This window comes from Cydia fagiglandana, chromosome 19 (assembly GCF_963556715.1).
Source record: "Cydia fagiglandana chromosome 19, ilCydFagi1.1, whole genome shotgun sequence".
Classification (NCBI taxonomy): domain Eukaryota; kingdom Metazoa; phylum Arthropoda; class Insecta; order Lepidoptera; family Tortricidae; genus Cydia; species Cydia fagiglandana.
Genome location: NC_085950.1, coordinates 1,484,839 through 1,509,008, shown reverse-complemented (window position 1 = coordinate 1,509,008; position 24,170 = coordinate 1,484,839). Strand labels below are relative to the sequence as shown.

General features: G+C 40.0%; 2 protein-coding genes across 2 annotated transcripts in view; both read right to left on the bottom strand.

The window, feature by feature from the left end:
* The window catches only part of LOC134673873 (uncharacterized), a 244,826-nt gene that overhangs the window by 133,875 nt on the left and 86,781 nt on the right, over positions 1 to 24,170 (bottom strand). The window lies entirely within an intron of this gene.
* Positions 705 to 23,355, bottom strand: LOC134673902 (snake venom 5'-nucleotidase). Its single transcript, XM_063531955.1, has 15 exons — positions 23,144 to 23,355; positions 19,300 to 19,417; positions 17,572 to 17,679; positions 15,775 to 15,861; positions 15,185 to 15,351; positions 14,718 to 14,816; positions 13,588 to 13,710; positions 10,870 to 11,035; positions 7,900 to 8,078; positions 7,273 to 7,428; positions 6,622 to 6,801; positions 5,397 to 5,521; positions 3,586 to 3,693; positions 2,661 to 2,757; positions 705 to 807 (listed from the first exon to the last, which is right to left on the bottom strand). The coding sequence occupies exons 1-15, from the start codon at positions 23,285 to 23,287 to the stop codon at positions 724 to 726; spliced, it is 1,941 nt and encodes a 646-aa protein (XP_063388025.1). The 5' UTR covers positions 23,288 to 23,355; the 3' UTR covers positions 705 to 723.

The following is a 24,170-nucleotide window of genomic DNA, read 5'->3' as shown; positions in this document are numbered from 1 at the left end:
GATCAGCACAGATATGGCCGCTAGGTGGCGACAGCGCCACGCGCGGCTTATGGCAAACCCCAAAATTGGGGTAGGAACGGATGCACTTTTAGCTACCTGTAGCAAAGCGACGGAATCGCGGAGTGAGTCACGCCTGGCTACGGTTACTATCGGGCGAGCCGTATGCCTGTTTGTTGGCTGTGGCGCCCCCTACGCAGAGTTTTGCGTAATATTCCCCATTACCCAGTTATTGAATAAAAAAAACTTAAAATTAATCGCGATTGACAGTGACAGATTGAATCGATTAGACTGCAAAACGTAATTCAAGACCAAAAAAAGTAAGACAATATTGCCACTGCAATAATTTGTTTGTAAAATAGTAAATTCATTTTGATAAATAATCACGCGAAGAAAATTTATTTATCAGTAATTTTACTCCTACGATTTAAAAAAGTACTTATTTTTACATAAATACAAGATTCGCTAGTAAAAAGTGGCAACATTTTCTTACTTTCTTTGGTCTTGTATTACGTTTTGCAGTATAGTCGATTGATTGAAGCGGTTAGTTTGCATAGTCGCACCAATAACAGTCGTCAGCAGATTTGATAGCCCACGCAGTGTAAGTGTTATGTAAACGTCATAATTTCATAGAAGTTTGACGTTTAAAATGACACTTGCACTGCGTGGGCTATCAAAATCGCTGCAGACTTTTTACGGTGTGACTCTAGTCGATTGATCGCGTGTTTAAGGCGAGTTTTCATCGTCGACCTCCGCGATGACGGTGTCGGCCTCCCAGCGAGCGCGCTCCGCGACCAGCGCCTGTAGAGTCTGCGGACAATATTACCTTACATTACAAACGTAACACACACACTTCGAACGTAACGGCTCTATAGATTTCGATGAAAGCTATATGGGAGTTTTTTGGGGCGATAAATCTTTCTAGCTAGGTCTTATCTCTGAGAAAACGCTTTTTTGAGTGTTTATATGTTTCAGCAAAGGTCGATTTCCCGGATACTATATTTCAATCCGGAGGTCGCGGGTTCAAATCCTGGCTCGTACCAATGAGTTTTTCGGAACTTATGTACGAAATATCATTTGATATTTACCACTAGCTTTTCGGTGAAGGAAAACATCGTGAGGAAACCTGCATACATCTGCGAAGAAATTCATAGGTGTATGTAAAGTCCCCAATCCGCATTGGGCTAGCGTGGGGACTATAGCCCAAGCCCTCTCGCGCATGAGAGGAGGCCTGTGCTCAGCAGTGGGACGTAAATAGGCTGAAATGATGATGATGATGATATACATATATATACAGGGTGATTCATGAGACGTGAGCAAGAGTAATCCTGCACACTCAGTAACTGATAATTGATCGATCACCATCATATTTAGGTGAGACAACCATACTTTTTCCTATATTTTTACTTTTTGATGAGGGCAAATTTAATTGTCTACAATCGTAATTACCCTACAGGACCTAATTAATAAACATAAAACCTCTTTAACCGTAATGACAGCATTTTGATTAGGAAGAAAACAAACTGTCAAATTTGAGTGAGATACTTACGAGTTTTCAAAAGTAACCAGACCGTGATGACATTCAATTTGACACAGAATATCGGTATAGCGGAAGCAGTTATAAAGTTGACCCAAATTTTTTTTATTAAGCTATGAGCTTCATCACATATGTTCCTTGAGTAATTCTAAGCATTTCAAGCCTGGGAGGCAATAAGAAATGGGTGTCTACTCGGATTTGTAATGGATTCAAACTTTCAACCCCTTTTTAACCCTGTTAGGGGATGAATTTTACAAAACGCTGAAATTACTTTTCCTGTCTTTTAATAATATCCCCAAATACAAAGATTCGAGTCCCGCGTTCGTAATTTTTTTTGATATCCATACAAACTTTCAACCCCTTTTTCACCACCTTAGGGGATGAATTTTCAAAAACGCTGAAATTAGTTTTCTTTTATTTTAATAATATATCGTTTTACGAAGTTTCAAATTCCTAGCTTAAAATTAAACTTGAACCCCATACAAACTTTCATCCCCTTTTTAACCCCCTTAGGGGTTGAATTTCTCAAAATCGCTTCTTATCTCTTGTACACTTTATAAATGTAATCTAGTGTGCAAATTTCAACTTTTTATCTTTTGTAGTTTCGGCTCCGCGTAGCAAAAATCTCCAACCAAATTTTTCACCTTTTTACGTTTTTCTTGTAAAATTACTATGAAACTGAAAAAAACAAATATCAGCAATGAATTCTACGTCTTTGGTCTATACGAAAATGATACCAAACTTGCCCTAGTACCCACCAGGATCAGAATAGTTTTTTTTTAAAGATGACGGGTGGCGGCCGTCTTTGTACCCCACCTTCCCCCCCACCCCAGGCTAGAAATGCTTAGAATTACTCAAATATCAGATGTGATGAAGCTCATAGCTTAATAAAAATTTTTTGGGTCATGTATGGCAGCGTTACATAACTGATTCCAGTAGTAGTTTAGTATTCTAATTAAAGGGTGACCACGCTTGTCGTAAATAAATTAATAACTTTTTTTTTCAACACGACTAGATAATTAACGTTAACCTCACTAATACTGTTACGAAACGGTTGCATATAATTTACGATACGCGCAGTGTTTAATCCTGTTCACGTCTCCTGAATCACCCTGTATATGTTTACCTCTGGTTTGTCGATCAGTATGATCCGGTTCTCCACTTTGGGCGCCAGCTCGCACGACTGCTGCTCCAGGTCGTCGAGCGACGCGCGCCGAGTCAACCTGACATTATATTAAAACACAATTCAATTCTACGAGTATACATACCAAAAAAAATTGTGTTTTTTTTATTATGAATGGGCTTACTCATGGCCACAGACTAGCCGGGCGTAGACGTGGCCTACGATGGAGCGAGCTCGCCCAGAAGGTGCCTGTTCACTTTTGATTTGAAGGTTGCCGGGTTATAAGGGTCCTGTGCCATAAATTTGTGTTTTGTGTTTTGTACAATAAAGAGTTTATACATACATACATACATAAGAACACGGAAATATAGACGCCGGCAAGGAATTCCATTCCTCAGTTCAGAACACATAACAGTACAGTAACAGTTATACATAAAAATATAGATATATTAACTCGCATTTTGGTAAGGAAACTGATGCTTTTGCCCGCGACTTCGTCTGCGTGGAATTAGTTCCAGCAGTTAAAGTATAGCGCCTGGATAAAATCTAATGGCAATAATGTTAAGCATAATATGCTCTATTGCTAAACAAAATATCAAATTTAAAAGGTAATTGTTAGTTTTCATGGCCTTCCGTTATTCTGATCGTATTTGTTATTTAGAGAAAAATGAACCTTATCAGTAAACCTTTCAATCTGCATCATAAAATACGGCACGTTATTTTTTGTCACATTTGACCGGTTCGAGTCCCGACCGAGGCGAGCGATTTTTCATAAATCTTTAAATGCAGAATTTATTGTTTTTAATAACAAAGGAAAGTCTCCTTTACACAGAATGTGCTATTCACAATATTTAAGGTAGTCGCCATCCATGTGGCACTAGATTTTTCCACCCTGTATAGTATGGATGGTAAGGGGGTGGGTGTGTACCGGTGGTGCGGGTGCGGGTGCGGCGGGGGCTCGGCCGCGGAGGAGGCGCGGCGCAGCGGCGGCGGCCCGTCCAGCTCCGACACATCCAGCATCTTCACCAGGCTGTGTCTGCAGGCACAATATAAGATAGGATAATATTTATTTTCTCCAATATGCTCGGAAATGTTCACCTTACTGTAGCAAAAATACTACGGGAAGTTCTTCGTTAATGTCAAACTCTAATTAAAAAACATCAAACTATCGCTGTCCTGTTCTAGCGGACGGGAAGAAAAAAAACACTACAGTAATAACTTATTACTGTAGTGTTTTTTACTTTTTAATAATAAAAAACGCAAACGCAAACGTGAGCCGCTTCTACACGACCCGATCAGCTATGATTTCACGTGTATGATCGTGCGAATACTGCTTAATAAAATCAAAGATTATTTTTATATTTTTTTTAAATCTCATCCGTGTTCATAAAGCTTACATAGTTTGTCAAAGGACTTTCTCATTTCAAACATAGACAAAGAGAATCATACTATCTTTGTCTTACACTAGTACTAGCACCCAAAAGAAAAGGATGGGTATAGTTTTCCTGGTTCTTACTGACTGAAAAGTTGGTTTGACCAACTATATTGCACAATTATATTGAATGAACGAATACTGAATGGCAGAATAAGTTTGTAACTTTAACTTTTAAAAATTAATTAAAGAGGGAAATTGTTATTGACATTTTGGATGTGAAGGTTTGATTTGAGTGATGCTTGATGGTTAAATAATAATTATTTTAGCTTATTTCCTCGCATGTTTGGAGAAAAGCACTATATATGCCTCGGCAGGAATAGCAATTCGTGGATTCGTCTTCTTTGTCGGACTCCGCTTCGCGTCGTCCGACAAAATCGAAACTCATCCACGAATTGCCCTTTCCCGGCCTCTGCAATAATGTACTATTATTAAAAATGTGGAAGCGGTGGTGGCCGAGTGGACATGACGCCCGACTTTCAATCCGGAGGTCGCGGGTTCAAATCCCGGCTCGTACCGATGAGTTGTTCGGGACTTACGTACGAGATATCATTTGATATTTACAACTAGCTTTTCGGTGAAGGAAAACATCGTGAGAAAACCTGCATACATCTGCGAAGAAATTCAAAGGTATATGTGAAGTCTCCAACCCGCATTGAGCTAGCGTCGCGCTCGAAAGGAGGCCTGTGCCCAGCGGTAGAACGTAAACTGAACTATTAAGTAATTTTTTTTTTTTTTAAGTAACAATAATCTTGATTGTACGTACACTAGGTGGTTACTCTGTCAGTTTTTAAATATATTCCTTCTCATTCCCTTAATTCACACATTAACCATGATTAGAAGCCCTCACTCGTCCGAAGCGCACATATTTACCTGACATAAGACGTCTAGTATTATTTAATTTAAAAAATACATTCTCGACGTACCTGCGGCTGAGTGACTGTAAATGGCGATGCTTAGAAGCCCTCGCTCGGCCCGAACGCTCATTTAAAGCTAAAATAAGACTTCTAGTAGACTTTAATATTAAAAGTAACTTTATATGTACCTGCGACTGAGAGTGACCAGCGACTGGCGATGCTTAGAAGCCCTCGCTCAGCCGGAGCGCACATTTAAAGCTTAAATAAGACATCTATTAGTCTTTAATATAGTCGGGTGACAAGCAAAAGTCACTAAGTACTATCAAAAAATTAAAGTAACAATGCACTTTATTACACTTGCAACACGGTTTATTGTCCAATAATTTCAATGGTGTTAGATAGTGACTTTTGCTTGTCACCCAACGATATTAAAAGTAAGTTTATATGTACCTGCGACTGAGAGTGACAAGCGACTGGCGATGCTTAGAAGCCCTCGCTCGCCCGGAGCGCACATTTATGGCCGCGAAGTGGTTCTGCACCGCCAGCCCGATCTCCGGGCACAAGTCTTCTGACACCTGCCAACAATTGCTGAAGCTTATAACAAAGTCTAGTCAAAATAAATGAAATATGAACAATTTATCACAATAATTTGGACATACAAAAAAGAAAAAGAATAAAAAAATAAAAGACCTCAAAGTTTAGAAACCTGATTGCTGCTGTTAGGGGTGAATCCCTGGAGCCTGGCTCCCGCGGGCCGGGGAGCGCTTCGAGGCCGGGGTTTGGAGAGCCGTGATCTAACGCATTAAACTAGGCTCGGTCGCATAGCCTTCTCCCCTCCACAACACGCTTTAGTACTACGCGTTGTAGGACGACCATTCTTAAATTCGCTAGCTAAAAGTCTTACCAGTAGCCTACATCCGGGCAGCATGTTAAACCCATCATTTCCCCTGTACAAGTAGTCTTTAACAGCCAGTCTGTATCGCTGTTCTCTGCGAGTATTCGTCTCCGATTATAAATAATTCGTCTTCAGTCATAAAAGTCTTACCAGTAGCCTACAGCCCGGCAGCATGTTAAACCCATCATTTCCCCTGTACAAGTAGTCTGTATCGCTGTGCCCTCTGCGAGTATTCGTCTCCTATCATAAATAATTCGTCTTAAGTCATAAAAGTCTTACCAGTAATCTACAGCCCGGCAGCATGTTAAAGCCATCATTTCCCCTGTATCGCTGTACTCTACAAGTATTCGTCTCCGATCATAAATAATTCGTCTTAAGTCATAAAAGTCTTACCAGTAATCTACAGCCGGGCAGCATGTTAAAGCGATAATTTCCCCTGTATCGCTGTTCTCTACAAGTATTCGTCTCCGATCATAAATAATTCGTCTTCAGTCATAAAAGTCTTACCAGTAGCCTACAGCCCGGCAGCATGTTAAAGCCATCATTTCCTCTATACAGGTAGTCTTTGACAGCGAGTCTATATCGTTGTTCCCTCTGCAAGTATTCGTCTCCGATCATAAATAATCAGGGCCAGTTGCACCAACCACATTTGACAGACGATTAACGTCAGCCCCGGCGCTTCACTATGAATCTTTCCATACATAAAAATTTAGCGAACTCTTTAACGATACGAACAGTTTTGTGCAACCGACCCTTAGTCTTAAGTCATAAAAGTCTTACCAGTAATCTACAGCCCGGCAGCATGTTAAATCCATCATTTCCTCTATATAAGTAATCTTTAACAGCCAGTCTGTATCGCTGTTCCCTCTGCAAGTATTCGTCCCCGATCTTAACGACTTGCTCGGCGACGCGGGCGCCGGGGGGCTTGGTGGGGTCGAACGCGAACGATATGCCGGCAACCTGCAACACAGGATGTAACATGTAACGACACGACACGCAACACAATATACAAATAAAAATACAACAATATACAAATAAAAAAAACAACGGGTTGCACTCCAGGAGTGCCGGCAGAAGTGAAAACTCAATGACATTGTAACAGTTTTTCGATCAGGTCACGTGTCCGTCTTACGAATCTTAGTCACGTGACCTGTCGCGAGTTTAACATTTTTTTCTCCATCACAAAAAGTGCACAGCGCCACTAAAGAAGTTTTCACTTCAAAAATACGTAGTACGTACGACTCGATAAGTTTTGAGATGCTCGAAAATTAAAAAACCGGCCAAGTGCCAGTCGGACTCGCGCACGAAGGGTTCCGTGCTTACGCACAAAACGGTAAAAATATCACGTTTGTAGTATGGGAGCCCCTGTTTAATATTTATTTTATTTGTTGTTATAGCGGGTGCACCTACAGGGCGGGACAACTAACTTACTTGTGGAAACCGTCCCTCGAGGCTCGGGTACTGGCTGACTGAGTTCTCTAAGGCTTGCAGTATGACGGCCCCCGTCGCCTCCACCACAACTAGAGGGTCCCGCATAGGGATGATGGACCCCAGGTCTCTCAGGGTGAAGTCACCGGCCGGGTGCACCTAGGGGAAGAAAAACTTTTAGTAACATACCCCGGTTTTTCGGTGTAAGTGATAAATGTTTTATTAAATTGTTAAAAAAGTTAAATATGTACTTAAAATTAAATGGGTGAATCAACGTTTGAAACGTTTGATTTCATGTCCCTAGACACCCTAGCAAAGTTAAATCGATTTTTCAAAAACCATGTTGATTTTTTTACTTTTCTGTTTACACGAGCATTATTAGATCCATAAGTATTTAATTAACACATTAAAATTAACAACTTGATCAGATAAAAGTTACTTTTTGTACGGTAACGCGGCAGAAAAAGTTTTCCCATACAAAAATCAGAGACACACAATTTTTGCCTATTTTCTGCTGCGTTACCGTGTAAATGAAAAATGACAAAAAATCAACATGGTTTTTGAAAAATCGGTTATTCTTTGCTAGGGACACGAAATCAGTGTTCTAAAACTTGATCCACGCAAATATACCTGATCAGATCTAAAAGTGCCCGAGTTGAGCAGCACTAAGTCAGCTCCTGTGGCCGCGAGCAGCACATCGCAGACCCAGTTGCCGAGGTTGCACTCCTGCCGTCGGATACACGAGAACCTTCCTTCTAGAGGCACGCAGAACTTGCCCAGAACTTCGTCCATCTTGCCCTCTATCATTGCTGCGGGATTCAAAGTATTATTAAAGAAATTAAATACAAAAAAACCGGGCAAGTGCGAGTCGGACTCGCGCACGAAGGGTTCCGTACCATAAAGCAAAAAAAAAACGGAAAAAATGCAAAAAGAAAACGGTCACCCATCCAAGTACTGACCACGCCCGACGTTGCTTAACTTTGGTCAAAAATCACGTTTGCTGTATGGGAGCCCGACTTAAATCTTTATTTTATTCTGTTTTTAGTATTTGTTGTTATAGCGGCAACAGAAATACATCATCTGTGAAAATTTCAACTGTCTAGCTATCACGGTTCGTGAGATACAGCCTGGTGACAGACGGACGGACGGACGGACGGACGGACGGATGGACGGACGGACGGACAGCGAAGTCTTAGTAATAGGGTCCCGTTTTACCCTTTGGGTACGGAACCCTAAAAGATTACTTTTAAGGCCCCCCCCCCCCCACATCTGGCGTCTTTCGAGCGTCGGCGTCTACAATTCTATGGCCGACGTCGACGCAACGTCGACGCAGCATTGACGCAACTGCGCAGCGACGTCATTTTCCATAGCGCTGGACCGACGCCGACAGACGCCGACGCTAGAAAAACGCCAGATGTGGGGGGGCCCTAAGTTAAAAGCGTCCTTGTTTTTCAAAGTTGGTAAATGGGCATTTCTAATTAAAGTTGTACCAAATTTTTTTGTGTTATATAATTGGGATTTTTTATTCTACTCAGATACACGAGCATTTTCCATTTTTACTGAGAAAAAACATGTCCCCAAAACGTTTGGTCCGTTTGGTTACGGTTTTCAATACAACCTTTGGGGACACTTTTTAGGGTTCCGTACCCAAAGGGTAAAACGGGACCCTATTACTAAGACTTCGCTGTCCGTCCGTCCGTCCGTCCGTCTGTCACCAGGCTGTATCTCACGAACCGTGATAGCTAGACAGTTGAAATTTTCACAGATGATGTATTTCTGTTGCCGCTATAACAACAAATACTAAAAAAACAGAATAAAATAAAGATTTAAATGGGGCTCCCATACGACAAACGTGATATTTGACCAAAGTTAAGCAACGTCGGGAGTGGTCAGTACTTGGATGGGTGACCGTTTTTTTTTTTTGCTTTTTTTGTTTTTTTTTGCATTATGGTACGGAACCCTTCCTGCGCGAGTCCGACTCGCACTTGGCCGGTTTTTTTTGTACATTAGATCTTTGTAGATTTTTTTGTACAGTATTAAGATCGAGAGAGAGAGAGCTCGTGATTCTGAGTGGAAATAATATAGAAATTCCAAAATCTAAAATGCAAGTTGGGGGTACAACTTCAAACGGAAATGCCCAAATTATATCTAACCTATGTAACATATTTAATGCGTGATAAATACCAATAAATTGAAACCGTATTATTAAATGGATCTCTATAGTTCGTTTTTTTTAGCATTAGAAAGAACTTGCAAGAAGGTAAGCGATCTTGACATGTCGTTTAATTGAAAAACGCTTTTTAAAAATCAAATCTATTACTTATGAAAGCAGAAGAATATAAATGATCGTATTAGATTCATAATTGTTACATATTTGCCGTGACTTATTTTTAAAACGTGTTTTTCAATTAAAATACACATCAAGATTGTTTACCTAATTTCTAATGCAAAAAAAAACGAAGTATAATAAAACGTTACACTGAGAGAAAGATAATACGAGTGAGTTACCACAACACTAAACCTTAAGGCTCCTCTTCACGTTGGGCCAACGCCAGCGCCAACGAGGGACGCAGCCATGCGGTAGAATGAGATAGCAATATCACTTGCTCCCTCTAACGCATAAATGCGTCCCTCGTTGGCGTTGGCCCAACGTGAAGAGGAGCCTTTACACAAAACCTTAACAAATTATACACCTTCCTCAAGAATCACTCTATTGATAAGTGAAAAACCGCATGAAAATCCGTTCAGTAGCTTTTGAGTTTATCGCGAACATACATACAGACAGACGCGACAGGGTACTTTGTTTTATAAGGTGTAGCGATAGGTAAATTAATAATTATGTAGGCGCATTTGTTCTCAAATATAAGTATTGTGTCACATTGTCTCGGGAGAAATTAAACACGAACGCATTATCTTTTTCATCTCTCCTGTTCGGAAAGTTTACCTTTCATAGGCAGATAACCGGGTGGAAAATTGCATTTCCCACCCTAGGGTGGAAAGTATTTTTTTTTTTAATTTTTACTTCGAGCAACGGCTAACAGCAATATATGCCATATTATAAGCTCTCATATCAGCTTCCGCATGGCTGAAATTGGCGCCGTTTACATTTTCAAGTGATCCGAGTGACTTAAAGTTATGTGGTTTACCTATAAATCTGTTCATAATTTGTTCTAAAGAATTATACTTACCAATAATAAACCTACATTTCTCGTGTTTAACTTTCCTCATAGTCGAAATGAAAAGTAGAGTGTTTAACTCGGGTAAAAGTAACCATCTCACCCTCGAACTATCGGCGCTCTCTCTTCGTTCGAGCGCCAAAATATCTCGGGTGAAATGGTTCACTTTCCACCCTTGGTTAACAATCTACTATATCCATATAACTTGTCGGTTGTGATTAAAACACATAACAACATAACGTGATTTTTATCAGGCCATATTTTCCAATAGATTTGTGTGCTAACCAGTCAGATAGGTTATTTGTTACTATGACAACAGTTTTAATTTAATAAGCTTTTGTTGATTTAAAAATCTTGTTATTTTAGTAAATTTTATTTCACGAAAGCTGTGAAACAATTTAATTTGACTGAAGGGAATACTTACCAGAGTATTTGTCGGTCTTGGCCTTAAGCACAGGGTCCTCGGCGAACGCGCTGGTGACATGGACGTCGGCGATGTCGACACGGGTCGAATCGGGCCCGAAGCTTATGTTGATCTTAGAGAACTGGCGGAAATCTGTCCCGCTCTTTACTATGTATTTGTTGTTTACCTGATGTAGTGAGAAATAAGTTATAGTTTGTCATGAATCATACTATCTTTGTCTTGCACTAGTACTAGCACCCAAAAGAAAAGGATGTGTATAGTTTTCCTGGTTCTTCCTGACTGACAAATTGGTTTGACCATCGGTACATTTATAGCAAATGTTAACTTGATACACAGAATAAATAATAGTACTACCGTATACAGGGTGGAAAGATAAGTCGGGCCCTGGAGGGAAACTACCTTAAATCCTTAAGCTGGCTCATTTTACTTAAAGGAGACATTCATTTATTTTTAAAAAGAAACAAAACTGCATTTAAAGCATTTTTATTTTTTTCTTCAATTTGGCTTGTCTAAAAAAATCTTGAGTACTAAATATTAGATTTTAGGGATATTTTGTACGACAGACGAGTGTAAGACCTAATGTTTCTTGGAGAAATGTTATCATTAACAACTGTATCGACTAGTAGAATAAAATTGCGAGTTTTTATTCTTTGGATTTATTGTCGGTTCGAGTCTCGGGCGAGACAAGCGAGTTTTAGAAAATCTTTGAATGCAGTTTTGTTTCTTTTTAAAAATAAAGGAATGTCTCCTTTAAGTAACATGAGCCAGCTTAAGGATTTAAGGTAGTTTCCCTCCAGGGCCCGACTTATCTTTCCACACTGTAGAAAGGACACTTCCTACAAAACCGAAGTTTGGCAGCGATTCAGGGACTAATCATGATGTCGTTTTCTAATATATGGCACTATCCCTTTCGGCTATTTAGGGTTGTCAAAATTCAAGTGATTATCTTATCTGTGGTCGTGCACGCAAAGGGACGTCAAGTGGTGCCAACCCTAATAATTGCTCGGAGCAATGCTGAGCCGAACGGAGCCGAGAATACCCGAAAGGAGGAGTGTCGCCCCGAAAATAAAAGCTTCTAAAAAGCTTAATAGGGTATTTTCCTACTAGTCAAATCAGTTACTTTTTTAGAACTGTTCAAAACTATTTGCTAATATGGAATTTATATGAAGCGTTACCTCGTGACGTCACGGTCAACTCACCTACTTTTTATATTTCTATCTGATTTATTATATAGAACTTGTGTTTAAAAATAACTCCTATCTGTGTTTTTCTAATAATTATCTGGTGCTTTATTTCATCCATGGTGTAAAATAATTTATTTTAAATACAGTATATAGTAACAGCACCAGTCATGAGACATTTAAGAGGAAATTTGGAGTATTTATGATATTTCCCTTATGGTCTACCGCTTAGCGTGTTAAAAGATGAAAGTCCTATCCGTCTTTCATGTTTTAGGCGTGTTGTACCAAAGATACTGCAATTAGTTTCCACACATTTAACAAATTAAAACTATGCTTTTTTTCTCCAGTCATGGACACCAAAGCTCCAGTAATGGGCCCCCGGTAATGGACGTGAACCCAGTAATGGGCCCCCTATAATGGACATTGCTCTATCAGTATAAAATATTGAAATGGGGAATAAGTTACGGCAAAAAAAAACAATTTTTGGTATAAGCTTTTATCGTTGAATGTATTTTTCTTTCCACAGCCAATTATTATTGTATTAGATCCATCGAGACAATTCTAATATACCCAAACACAATTAGTTAGGGTTAATTGCGATAAAGGTCCCACGGCCACCTCCTGTCTCCATCATCAGATTAGGTCCATGTTATCATAATATTGCATTATCATTCGATTTGCTTACTTAATTACATACTTACACAAAATTTCAACTGAATCGGAAATCGAAAAGTGGCTCAAATTCAGCTACCAAGATTGGACCCACACTAACTAACAGGGCAAGTTAAATAAAAGTTTAGAAAAACGATATTAATTTATCCGAAGTCCGAGAATACCTCCTGATTGACATATTTCGTAACTACATTTTACTTCTGTATTGATTAAACATGAAATTATGGCATGGCAAGCATCATTCTGTCAATTGCCCCATCATAGGAGGTACGCAGTTTTACAGCTCCTATAATGGGATTGGGCCAAATACCACTATTTTTTTACATCTGTGGAGTCACAACATAGTGTGTTGTATACCTTATCTTATGGTAAATGCAATTAACAAAACATATTCTAGTTTTCATCAAGTATTAATTAATTAAAATTTAATAAATTAACTCACCTCTCTTAGCGAAGTTGTTAAGAATTCGTAGTGGTATTTTTTTTCAGTGACACGACAACTTTTGGGTTGACGCCAATTTCTTAAAAAGCAACCAAATTTAATGAAACTTCAAACTGAAACAGCTCTAGGACTCTTATTTATAATAATATACAGCCAGTGTTTATAAACTACTTTTAGATACTTATTTTAGAGGAATTATGTTTTTTTGTCCCATTACTGGTTCCACGTCCATTATAGGGTCTACTACTATATAGTCGCACCAATAAAAGTCTGCAGCGGATTTGATAGCCCACGCAGTGTAAGTGTTATTTATACGTCATAATTGCATAGAAGTTTGACGTTTAAAATGACACTTGCACTGCGTGGGCTATGAAAATCGCTGCAGACTTTTTACGGCCTAACTCTAATACCCTGTTACCTTACCTCAATGACCTCATAAACGTGGTCGTGCCCGCCCAGTATGAGGTCTATCTCCGTGTTGCCCTCAGCCAGTTTTATATCATTCGGGGTCCGCATGTGTGTGAGGGCTATCACGTACTCGCAACCCTGTGACAAAAAAAAATACTTTCACCCTTTCTTCTTCTTCCTCGCGTTATCCCGGCATTCTGCCACGGCTCATCAGGCTCATGGGAGCCTGGGGTCCGCTTGGCAACTAATCCCGAGAATTGGCGTAAGCACTAGTTCTTACGAAAGCGACCGCCATCGGACCTTCCAGCCAGAGCAGCTAACTAGGCCTTATTGGGATTAGTCCGGTTTCCTCACGATGTTTTCCTTCACCGAAAAGCAACTGGTAAATATCACATGATATTTCGTATTTTTTTTTGCCGGTCTATAATGGTGTCCCACTGCTGGGCAAAGGCGTCTCCCCTTATCTTCCACGACTCCCGACATAGCGCCTGCTCTGGTCAGTTACTGAGAAAGAAGTCTAGGTCGCCCGCCATCTACGTCTGGGCCTGCCGCGTCCGCGCCCTTCTGGCACCCACTTGGTAGCTACACTAGCCCATCTGTCTGGATGCATGCGGCAGACGTGACCGGCCCAGTCCCATTTGAGCCTAGCAGTCTTCTCACCAATACGGGTTTTTGCGCGCAGCGTAGTGTTCCGAATACGATCGGTCCTCTTTCGTATCGATCGATCAACCAATCGGTCCGATTTCGTGTTCCGAAAAACTCATTGGTTTTTAGGGTTCCGTACCCAAAGGGTAAAACGGGACCCTATTACTAAGACTTCGCTGTCTGTCCGTCCGTCTGTCCGTCTGTCTGTCACCAGGCTGTATCTCACGAACCGTGATAGCTAGACAGTTGAAATTTTCACAGATGATGTATTTCTGTTGCCGCTATAACAACAAATACTAAAAACAGAATAAAATAAAGATTTAAATGGGGCTCCCATACAACAAACGTGATTTTTGACCAAAGTTAAGCAACGTCGGGCGTGGTCAGTACTTGGATGGGTGACGGTTTTTTTTTTGCTTTTTTTTTGTTTTTTTTTGCATTATGGTACGGAACCCTTCGTGCGCGAGTACGACTCGCACTTGCCCGGTTTTTAAACTCACCTCCTGTTTGAGTTGCTCCGACAGTTTGGCCCCCGCCTGCAGGAAGTCTATGAAGGTCACCTCTTCAGGGTTTATCGTCGCCAGCGTCTCCAGCCACTCCTGACAATAAAATAACTATTTTATTATTTATTTAAAACTTTATTGTACAAATTTACACAAAAAAAAGCACAAATGGCGGATTTAACGCCTCGAGGCATTCTCTACCAGTCAACCATAAATATATTATATATTAGATATATATTATTAGCATAAATTTTCTAAGAATACAATCGACAAAAAACAACATTGATCATCGAATCTGCTCAGAAATTTTCACGAGAATCGGTTGCGGAATTCAGAGAAAACCAGTTCCGCAAGCCCTATAACCTCGATCGTGTACCCGTTACATAGGAAAGCATGAGTTATGCGCCCGTCGCCCAGGGGACGGCCGATTTTGTTGTCTATCATCAGCCAGGGGACACCCTCACCTGTTCCACAAGCCCTATGAGTCCGATCTTATGCCCGTTGCACAGTAGAGCGTGCGTGATGCGTCCGTCACCCAGGGGACGGCCTGTCTCGTTGTCTATCACGTTGGACATCAGCCAGGGGAAGTTGCATTGAGCGACTAGCCCTGAGAGGACTTCTAGACCGAAATCTGTAACGGAAAATACCTTTGAATTTGAACTTATAATAAAAATGTGAAATATAAAAGGGGTAATAAAAATTCATAATAAGTTTTGACAGAAATGAACAAGTTTTTACCACTGACTGTACTTTTCTTACGACAGACAAAGACAACTAATCTCATCGAGACAATTCTAAAAACCCCTTACACAATTAGGTTGCGTTGTTTCATCACAGAGTTCCTATGGCCACCTCCTGTCTCCATCATCAGATCAGCTCGATGATACCATAATATTGCATTGTCATCCGATTTATACATGCATGCAAAATGTCAGCTTAGTCGGAAACCCGGAAGTGGATCAAATTTAACTTGTAAGATGTGATTACAGACCGACAGACAGACAGGTGAAATTAAATAAAAGCTTGTAAAAAAGGGGGGATTTTTATCACTTACCAAAATCGTGGTTTCCAAAAACAGCACAATGCGTTCCAATTTCGTTTAGAACTGGCACCATCTGTTCTCCCTTGGTATATGTGCTTACTGTAACAAATGATGCAAGAAATTTCAACAGTGATCTTTTTACACGACAGTGGCTATAAATAGTGACCCAAGGGACATGGACAAAATATACAACGATAAACCACTGAATATTATGTGTTTTTATTTATGTAGTTTATAAGTATAGTTTCCTTCTCTTCTCTCTCTGCTTCTCTTCTCTTCTGTCTCTTACTTCTCTCTCTGCACCAATAGGCCTGTTGCAAGTAACAAAGAATCATGGAAATAATGGTTTCAAAGAAACATATATGTTAATATGATTCTAAAAAATAGCCCAATCTCAGTATAAACTGAAGGATTATTAAGATATTCAATAAAATAAAAGTGCAAAATTCTCCAATCGGCCATCATTACTGAAACGCCAATCAGAAGCGTTCTAAACAGTGACGTCATCAATCCATAACATATTTCTTAGAGCAACATAGACAACCTCATTGACCGAAATCTATACGTCCTAACTAAAGAGTTCGAAAGGTGCAAAAAAAAAATTATTTCGCCACTAAACATTATTACGTCCAAAAAATATTATTATACGATATAAAGTAGATATTTATTTGTTATTATTTAAATAAAATGCTAAATAATACGATATTTTAACAACAAACTTTTTTAATTATTTGGCTGAATGGAACTATCATTGCCATTTTGGCTGTCGTAACTAGAAAAAGTGAAAAATTAAATAGTAAAAGTAAAAAATTTACATGTATCTAAATAATTCATTTTAAACTGCAACCGTGTGAGAGTTTTTGTGTAAAATAAGTTATTGTGATAAATTATTGTAATGTATTTATCATCCCTAATCGTAATATATGGTGCTGAATTAACAATATCATTCGGATTCAAGGGAAATTCGTAACTGTAAGTATGTAAACATTGTCTACCACCCTACCACCAACTAAATTATGACGTCACAAATGGCACGCGTGGCGTTTTCGCGCGAAGTTTAAACTAGCTATAATAAACTGCAATTATCTATGTTAAATCTTATGTGTATAGCTGAAATATTGTGTTTTTCGGAACCAATACAGGTGTACCGACAATAATACAAGGGATTTCAAAATTTGTCATCAGGCCTATTGTAGGCATCTGTGTTTGGTCCTATGGTTGACTGGTAAAGAATGCCATTGGGCGTTAAGTACGCCATTTGTACATTGTTGTATATATTTTGTGCAATAAAGTTTAAATAAATAAATATTATAATATTCGGTAACATGTACAGCCGCCATCAAATATGTCGGAGCGGCCAAGGCACTCACAAATATCTAAACACACCTCTATTGTCAAGGCACTAGAGTGCGCGTTCAGATATTTTTGAGCACCACGGCCGCCCCGATATATCTGATGGCTACTGTATACAAGTGCAAGGACAAAGTTTTTTAACGAAATTTAAAAGTTTTTATCACTGAGAAAGCATATTAAAAATATCAGAAAATTTCGAGAAAACACATGAATGCTTTGAACTTTGGAAGTAATTATAAATTGGACAACCCCGTTACTTATAGGTTATAGGTTCTCGCTTGGTTTCCGCAACTCGACGTCATATAATTGCGCCAATTTGCGTGGTGGGTTGGCGGCACTATTCTTGCCAACCCAACTCTACCAAGAAGCCTAGCAGACCCTTGACGTTGCCGACGACTTCTGGGAGAGACCCCGGTGAGCCGAGGTGTTGTGCCCGGTATTCTGCCAGTTACTTACGCATGCTAGGTGAGAATACGTCTCCACTGAACAGCACCAATGGATTCAAGTGCTGCATGGCTTTGACCGCCGTGCTGAAGCGCAGGGCTCCGCCCACCGGCTCCGTTTCTGAAATAACATACAATAGCTTCAGTCAGAGGTCGGTAAACGGTCACGCTCCGTGATTGTTGACCCATTTAGGGTCCTGGCTAAATGGGGTTGGCAACTGTCAAAGGTTTGCATAGATGGCGCCATCATAGCTTGCCCCTTTTTCTATGAGATTGGGCTTAAAGGGCTGGCATCCAGGGCATAAAATTTCGTTAAAAAAACAAGAATTTGACACAATTCGAGGAATTGACAGGGCAAGCTAAGCTGGCGCCATCTGCTTAATACTTCGACCGGCCGACCCCATTGGTTGTTCAATACTTACGCTATGGATTGTCTAATTTAGCTGGAACCCTAAATGGCGCAACAATCACGGAGCGTGACTGTACAATTGCGGCTCTTCAAGTGAGCCAAAAATGAACACTTGAGAGTTCTTTTTTAAGAGACCCCTGAAATGAACATATGTGGCTCTTTGAGAGTTTGAGCTTCGTAAAAGTATATCACCACTTTTGTACATCAGTATATCACTACTGCTGTTGGCGCCTTTTCTCAAGTTTTCTGACCCGTGGGCTATATGACAAGTTTTTATTAATGGTATCAGTCGGTTCGGTTTTTTAGGATTAAGTTTCCCATAAGTCAGAAATTACAGTCAAAGTCTAACAATCGTATACTCCACGCGCCAAACGCCCTTTGCTAAACGGTACATCATCGTGACGACACGATCACTTCATCGACACGACGAAGTATGGAATACAAGAAAATTACTATTTTGACGCTGAAATATGTGACGTCCCACGGCTAAAGGTACCTTATGGCGGTTGGCGCTTACGCTATTATCAACGCCGCTCCAATATTATTGCGCCGCTATGCGACGTAAGCGCCAGCCGCCATAAGGTACCTTTTGCCGTGGAGCGTCATATATGATGACTTGGTGTACTTCTAACGCCAGTAACACATACTTACTGGTGGTTTGTTCAATGTTGTACACATCGTTGTAGTGGATGATGAGCACATCGTCCATGCCGCGGCCAGAGAGTTGGCTCACGGCCGCCCTACCTGGCGTACCTCTAACGACGCCTGTCAACACGTCATACTCACTGGTGGTTTGTTCAATGTTGTACACATCGTTGTAGTGGATAATAATAAATAATAATAATAATAAATATTATAGGACATTCTTACACAGATTGACTAAGTCCACAGTAAGCTCAAGAAGGCTTGTGTTGTGGGGTACTCAGACAACGATATATATAATATACAAATACTTAAATACATAGATAACACCCATGACTCAGGAACAAATATCTGTATCATCATACAAATAAATGCCCTTTCTGGGAATCGAACCCAGGACCATCGGCTTCGCAGGCAGGGTCACTATCCACTAGGCCAGACCGGTCGTCATATGGATGATGAGCACATCGTCCATGCCGCGGCCAGAGAGTTGGCTCACCGCCGCCCTACCTGGCGTACCTCTAACGACGCCTGTCAACACAATGTCATACTCACTGGTGATTTGTTCAATGTTGTACACATCGTTGTAGTGGATGATGAGCACATCGTCCATGCCGCGGCCAGAGAGTTGGCTCACGGCCGCCCTACCTGGCGTACCTCTAACGACGCCTGTCAACACGTCATACTCACTGGTGGTTTGTTCAATGTTGTACACATCGTTGTAGTGGATGATGAGCACATCGTCCATGCCGCGGCCAGAGAGTTGGCTCACCGCGCGCCTCCCTACCTGGCGGACCTCTAACGACGCCTGTCAAAACATAATGTAAATCAGCAAGCATTAGAGGAGTTAGGTTACAACCGGCTTTAAAAAAATTGAGCTAACATACGGAAACTCTTGTCGCCGTATAATTAATATGAATTTTTTTGTTGTTGATGTCTCCTGGGTCACTTAACGTAAGTTAAGTAACCCATCGAAAGCGTTCCGAATAATGTGTGTGTACCTACCTCGTTGATTGACGTAGTATTTTTAAAAAACAACGAAATTTTTCTGTAATTTACACTAAAATGAATCTCTATTTTATTGATGTCTCCTGGGTCACTTAAAGTAAGTTAAGTAACCCATTAAAAGCGTTCCAAATAAGGGGTGTGCACTGTGAAGTGTGTGTAAACACTATTCAGTAAGATTATTTGAAGTCGGTTGTTTTCCTTATTAAGTTTTTCAGAGACATACGAATACATCAAAAGCGAAAGAGGTGCCAGAGGAATAATATAATACATACAAAACTTAAAACAAATTATCTACAATCAACATTTTTGTACATAAGTACCTAGGAATTAACAAATGATGTGAAACTCATTTATTGTATAAGTGTCATAAAATGAATATAAAACTAAAATTAACTACAGCTAAAATTAAAGCTAAAAAAATAAAAATACCTATCAAAATTTTGCGCCCTTGGTAATAAGGTGCCCATCACGCAGGCAGCCTTCCCGCGCTGGATTGCTATGGCCAATCTTTGCGCGAAAAAGCTGCCTGCGCGAGGGTCACCTGTGGCCTGCCTTAGGCGTTTGCTGAGCTCCTTGTGGAGCCCCCGAGCCCCCCTACCCCACGGACCTAGTGTCTCGACGCCCCACGGACCTAGTGTCTCGAATTAATATATTTATACTGTATTAATAACAAATAAAACAAACTAACAAATAAAATAAACTAAAACTTCTTAATTACGTGACGAAACTTCAGCTTGTATTGTCACACAACGGAAAATAGATTACAAAAGTTACCCAGGAGACTTTTATTATCAGTTTGTCCAATTTTCCGTAGCGTGACAATATAAATGTGAGCCAAAATAATCTAAATCACACATTTACCTAAAATACATATAGAAAATGTTTTACAAGCTTTAGCCATAAGTCACCTGCAATAATATGTTACACAACAAAAGCCGCAAAAATATCTGACAAGGTCGTATTTGTAGAGCCATAAGAGCGCGTCACATATTTTTGCGGCCTTCGAAGAGTAACATATTATTGCAGGTGACTGTACTGTGTAAACATCCTAGATGTAAACTACCGAAAAATTTAGTTGTCCCAAAGAAAACAAAAAATAAATAAAAGGTGTTCAGTATAATTTGATAATAACCTCATAAACTGCGGACGTTGCAACCCTATACATATTCATAGAAATTAAAAACAGAACATTCCTACAACTAAAAATACATAAGCAACCGTGCGAAATATGGCCCCCCAGTGTATTCAAGGTCAAAAATATCTACACAACATTGAACCTTACTACCCAGACATAGGGTCTAAAACGTTTAGGACGTTTGACAAGTGCGAAATAGTATAGGGTTGTCAAGGTCGAGTTATCGGCATCCTCAGACGGCAATTTACACCCATTCAGGAGCTAGGGTTGGTAACTGGTTCTGATTGGTAAATACGTGGAAAAAAAATTAAATTCACGGAATAGTTATAAAACAGTATTTTTTTTTAAATGTATTATGTGTATTTTAAAATAGAGAATATTACGCAAAAATCTGCGCAGGGGGCGCCATTACTATAAACTGTAAACAAACCGCCTTGATGCGTCAATGTCATATTTATTCATAGGTAACAAATTGACGACCGGTCTGGCCTAGTGGGTAGTGACCCTGCCTGCAAAGCCGATGGTCCTGGGTTCGAATCCCAGTAAGGGCATTTATTTGTGTGATGAACACTAATATTTGTTCCTGAGTCATGGGTGTTTTCTATGTATATAAGTATGTATATCGTCGCCTAGCACCCATAGTACAAGCTTTGCTTAGTTTGGGGCTAGGTTGATCTGTGTAAGATGTCTCCTAATATTTTTTTATTTAAATAATCTGTGAAGGTCATCATAAAACTGTTTAAGGCATAGGGGCTGTCCATAAATTACGTCACCGATTTTGTCGATTTTTGCCCCCCCCCCTTCTAAAATCATCCAAAAATCATGCTTTGAATGACCCCGTTTCCTCCTACGTCATACTACCATCATCCGATGTCCAGACCCCCCCCCCCCCCTAATTAGAAATGACGTAATTTATGAATAGCCCCATAGTAGGTATATATAAGTTACTTTATGGTGTACAGTATGTGCTAATGCTGTACTCTGGCGGCGGAACATTGCTGTAATACTCCCTATTAATTTAATAAATTATTCTGAAGTAATCAATCATCCCATCAAAAACATAAATGTAAAAAAGGAGAGCCAAGTTCAATACAAAAATTATGCTTGGCTGTGGGGTTCACCGCAAAAAGAATGGAGATCTAAATGAGTGCCAAGTTCTATGCAAAATCCAAATATGTATTTATAGGAACAAAATAACATTATAAACAAGTATTAAACTCTATTTCTTTGCTTTATTGGATACCTATAACAATTGCTGTTATTTAAAAAAAATGCGAGATCTTAAAGCAGGTTAGATTTGACTTGGCCCGTTTTCATTACATCAGTCATTTTATAAAGTTATTCAACATATATATTTTGTAATTCGGGGCCCACTGATTAACAGTCCGCCGGACGATATCGGCCTGTCAGTTAGAACAAAATTTTGACAGTTCCGAACAACTAACAGGCCGGTACCGTCCGGCGGTCTGTTAATCAGTGGGCCATTTAAGGGTTTCAGATACATTTTGTTGTGTTTAAATGTTTGTTAACAAAATTACCTATTCGCATTTGACAACCCTGGCTCATATATCTGCGTGCTGTCGGGACACCGAACTGCCTATTAATTAACCATCGTAGCAATCGTAACCAGACACACACACGCCTTTCCTCACGTGCTCTGATATATATAGATACAAACTGCTAAGAGTTTACAAGTATGTTAAAAATATTTGTGGACCAACCATACAATCTACTTTAGAAGTTACTGAACACTGTCGTAGCAAAATACTGCAATTTAAATTTATTATGACTTGATGGTACAAGATCTAGTAGGTTCAAATGATAAGGAAGGATCCAGGAATTTTTAAAGTCAAATTTTAAAGCTGTAACAGACGGGCGTACCGGACCGCGACTTTGGTCCGAACAGGTCAGCCTATCTCTTTCTTGTTCTCACTTATTGCTTGTGTCGTTCGTTGCTTGATCGAACAGGCCTCGGTCGCAGTCCGGTACGCCCGTCTGTTACAGCTTTTACATAAAACTTCTGTGCCGTGAAAAGCCTAAATGTGCCGCTGAAAACGTAACGTCAAAAGCATATATCTGAAACACACCCAACCTGTCAGTAGGAAAAGGCGCGAAATTCAAATTTTCTATAGGTTGTCAACTATTTGCGCCAACATTTGAAATCTTCTTTAGCGGCGCTGTACACTTTTTGTGATGGGGAAAAAATTCTAAACTCGCGACAGGTCACGTGACCGTAAGATTCGTAAGACGGACACCTGACCTGATCGAAAAACTGTTACAACGTCATTGAGTTTTCACTTCTGCCGGCACTCCCGGCACCCGTTGTTTTTTTTTTAATTGCCGCCCTTTTCTACTGACAAAGTGACTGTGCCAGAATATATAAGAACAGGCCTGTTTTAGCCATCCGACGACTGAGCGGACGCCATCCGTGACCTCGCCAGGCACGTCCACACTGGTGGACTCGATGAGACTCGACCAGCGCGAGCGCAGCGCCGCCTGCGCCGCGAACGACGCCATGCCGCGCACTGCCATCATTCACGTTAGCTCTTACCGAGTTATGCGAGCCTGGTACTTTTGGACTGTTTGCACGCTTTTATATGTCCAAAAATTACTTTTTTCCTGTCATTCTTATGCATTTCACATTTAGAAACTTGCAAATAATTGTTCAACATACTTATTTTAATTTTTTAGACATGAATTGAACTCTAAGGGTGTGACTGGTGTGAGGCATTGAATACAATACAATTTTGTGATTTAATCGATTTAAAAAGTAAAATTATTGACACTTGCTGTGAAAACTTTCTATGGTGGATCACAGATCAGTTTGTTCAATTGTAAGTTCAATATTAAGAATTGGGTCAAATTAAGAATACAAGATTATCGAATAAATAATAGTGAATATAAGTACAGTCGGCCAAAAATGTGGTCTATAGACGGTCAAGCAAATCTGGTCAGTAGAAAAAGGCGCAAATTTTCTATGAGACAATATCCCTTCGCACCTACATTTTTCAAACTTGCCGTACTTTTTCTACTGACAAGATCTGCTTGACCAGCTATACTACCCTACAGTTGAGGTTCGTTTGAACGTCATGAGACAACAAGGTTGATTTTATTTAGCCATGTGTCAAGTTTGAAGTCAACCTTAGCGATCGTTAGATCTTGCAGAAATTTTTTTTCAAAACTAGTATACCACTTTCTTGGCCCACTGTACAAGTGTGTAAAAATTAATAAAACCCTGTGTCCATATCGACTTAAGGACCTAAAGACACATTTGATTGTAAACAGCACAACTGAGAATGCACCTACGATTTTTGACCATGATACACATATAAATGGCTAAATGAGACTTTATTTAAGAGAATTAAGCTCATACATGGTATGTTCTTATTCATCTGTTTTGGGAGCTCTAGTGACATAT